Source organism: Camelus bactrianus, chromosome 3 (assembly GCF_048773025.1).
Source record: "Camelus bactrianus isolate YW-2024 breed Bactrian camel chromosome 3, ASM4877302v1, whole genome shotgun sequence".
Taxonomy (NCBI): Eukaryota; Metazoa; Chordata; class Mammalia; order Artiodactyla; family Camelidae; genus Camelus; species Camelus bactrianus.
The window spans coordinates 105,768,988-105,771,594 of NC_133541.1; the positions used below are offsets into that span (position 1 = coordinate 105,768,988).

General features: G+C 47.6%; 1 protein-coding gene across 2 annotated transcripts; it reads right to left on the bottom strand.

Annotated features, from left to right (window-relative positions):
* Positions 1-367: 367 nt before the first annotated feature.
* On the bottom strand, positions 368-2,362 carry LOC105072616 (secretoglobin family 3A member 2). Of its 2 annotated transcripts, XM_045520072.2 has the most exons (4): positions 2,250-2,362; positions 2,060-2,124; positions 890-1,089; positions 368-491 (listed from the first exon to the last, which is right to left on the bottom strand). In XM_045520072.2, exons 1-4 carry the CDS (start codon positions 2,345-2,347, stop codon positions 468-470), a joined length of 387 nt encoding a protein of 128 aa, XP_045376028.2. In that variant the 5' UTR covers positions 2,348-2,362; the 3' UTR covers positions 368-467. The 2 variants fall into 2 exon arrangements, with proteins under 2 accessions (XP_045376028.2, XP_010957924.2); XM_010959622.3 differs by lacking the exon at positions 2,060-2,124 and having other exon boundaries at positions 2,172-2,331.
* Between the last annotated feature and the right edge of the window lie 245 nt (positions 2,363-2,607).

A 2,607-nucleotide genomic window follows, 5' to 3' on the forward strand; every position in this document is an offset into this window, starting at 1 on the left:
AATATAGCGAACATTTTATAATAAGTATAAATGGAGTATATTCTTTAAAATTGTGAATCAGTATATTGTATGCCTGAAACATACAATATAGTACATCAAATACACATCAATAACAAATTTTTAAGTGTCTTCTGAAGTAGGGAATAGTCACGTGAAGCGTCTGGAAACAATGTCAGATAAAGAACAGTTGATGAAAATGGAGACGTTCGAGTTAGAGACAAGGGGAGGGAAAGAATGATACGTCTTACTGAAAATGCGAGTTCTCTTTATCAGAACAGGCTCTCTGGAGTTTATGACCCAAGGAAAAGATTATCTGGTTATCCCCTTCTGAACAGAGCCCCCCAGATGAAAACAGGACAAACTGAAATCACTTCATTGCTTTATTCATTCTCTACGAGGGTCACTACATTTGAAGAAGGAGGAAGAGCACCATCCCCTCCCACCTCCGCTCCTGCTCTGTTCCGCTGTCACACCAGATACGAGAGGGCCTCCTGAAAATCAAAAGGACAGTGGTAAAAACAAGACCAGTTTACCTGTTATTAGCACCTTTCCAGAAACAGTCACTATCCTATTTCACCACCATGTCACTGACAAGGAAAGGGAAGCTCTGAGTGGTTCAGTCCCATCCAGAACCACAGAGCTGGGAAGTGGCCCACATTTCACAACTAGAACACAGGTCTCTCTCCTTCCAAAATCCCTTCTACAAGTGTGGACACTGAGCTTTCCTTGAGATTCCAGGACATGGAAATTTTGTGTGAGGAGAGTCAGCAAAGGGGAAATACAGGTTCACAGATGAGGACAGGGTTGAGTGGGAGTCAGGGGAGACGGTGGGCGTTCAGGGTGACTAGGTCCTGCCCTTTGACAGGTTAGCCTCACAGGTCATAGTTACCAGCAGTTTCTTCACGGAATCTGCAGCCTCCGGTCCAAGCCCATTCACGCATTTCCGCAGCCCTTCCAGAAGATGCTCAACAGAAATGCCCAGAGTTTTCAGAAGTAGCTTTAACGGGCCCAAGAGGGGGAGAATTTTGTCCACAGGTACAAGTGAGACACTGCTGACAGGTGACAAAACGCCGAGGACGAGGGCACTGGCTGCAGAGCAAAAGAGGCCCCGCGTAAAACAGGCAGTTCCAGCTCTGGTGACCTCAGCTGGTCCACGCTGTCCATCAGTGGCTCCATCCCAGCCCCACTCATCTCGATCTTCCAGGAAAACTTCTGCTTCGGGACCTTTGCACGTGCCATTCGATCCGCCTAGAACGTTGCTTCCCCAGATAGCTACACATCTTTCTTCCTCCCATCATTCGGTCTCTCCTCCAACGTTACCTTCTCAGGGACGTACCTACAAGAGCATCACCTGTCACCCTCTGTCTCCCTTTTCTCCCACCACTACCTGAAATATCAAATCTTTGGTTATTTCTGTATTTTGCTTCATCCTGCCACTGGAATGTAGACCCATGAGAATAAGGAATTAATGTTTTATTCACCACTGTACTACATGCCTAGATCAGACCCTGGCATGTGGGAAGCACCAGGTAGATACTGGAGACTGACCGGCCAGGGATGCACTTTGCACGTGGCTGTCTTCACGGCCCACAAGTTTGAAGCCAAAGGGGAGAGAATATAATGAACCTCCACTTGCAGACAGGTCTTAGCCCCCCTGCCAGACTGTAAGAACCTTGAGAACAATATTCACGTCTGATTCAGGTCTGAATCGGCCAGTTTCTATCCAGCGCCCAACAGGTTATAGCCATTCAGTCAATACCCACTGATTGTGTGAGACATGTGGCCATGTCTCAAGGCCAGGTCACCTTGGCAACCTGACTAGAGATGAGAGCAAGAACGACTCCATACAGTTACAGACGCATAAAGGAAAGAAGGTACAAAGTCAGATCCAGACTCAAAATTAAGAACAATTAACGGTGACCAGTGTTCACTAATGAAGGGTTTGCTGACGCTCAGCGCGAGCTGGGTAACTTCTTGTGTAGGAGCCACCAGGGAGACTTGTACTGGGTTAGAGCTTGGAGCTGGGAGTGGGGGCAGCTGAAATCCCTTCCAACCTTACCATTCTGTGGTTCTAAACTCCCTCCACCATGTTCCACTGGGAGCCGAGGCTTCCTAGTTGTGTTCCTGTTAACAGAAAAGTCGAGAAATACCATATGTTCCCGGCTACTTACCAGAGTAACTGCAAATGCTGATGGCCACCAGCAGGAACACAGTGACCAGCTTCATGGTACGTTACCTGGGCTATTTACCTGCAGTTTAAAATTAAACTGGAAAACCTAGTGAACCCACCGAGCCAGTGGTTCCACTTGCTGCACCAAGTGTGGCAGCTGCTCTTGCACACACACATATTTATACGCCCATCGAGGGCCTGAGTTTCAATCACAACCACTTGATTTGCCTCAGGGAACAGGAGCGTGAAGGTCACGTTTCCTCACTAAACAAATTGGAGTTTTTTTCTGCTTTCCCTCATGTTCCCATGAGAAACAAAGCCCTAACTTACAGCACTCTCAAGGAACTTTGGTACAAGCTCTTCCCCAGAGATGACGGTGGGAAGCAAAGAGGGCTGAGACCTTCTCCTGGAAGGCCCTAGGATGGCCCTTTTTGTAA

Coding starts and splice junctions, on each gene's coding strand:
- LOC105072616 (XM_045520072.2), bottom strand. CDS start 2,347: ATGTGTGTGTGCAAGAGCAGCTGCCACACTTGGTGCAGCAAGTGGAAC. Junction 2,125..2,249: donor AGTTTAATTTTAAACTGCAG/GTAAATAGCCCA, acceptor TTCTGTTAACAG/GAACACAACTAGGAAGCCTC. Junction 492..889: donor ATTCCGTGAAGAAACTGCTG/GTAACTATGACC, acceptor TTTGATTTTCAG/GAGGCCCTCTCGTATCTGGT.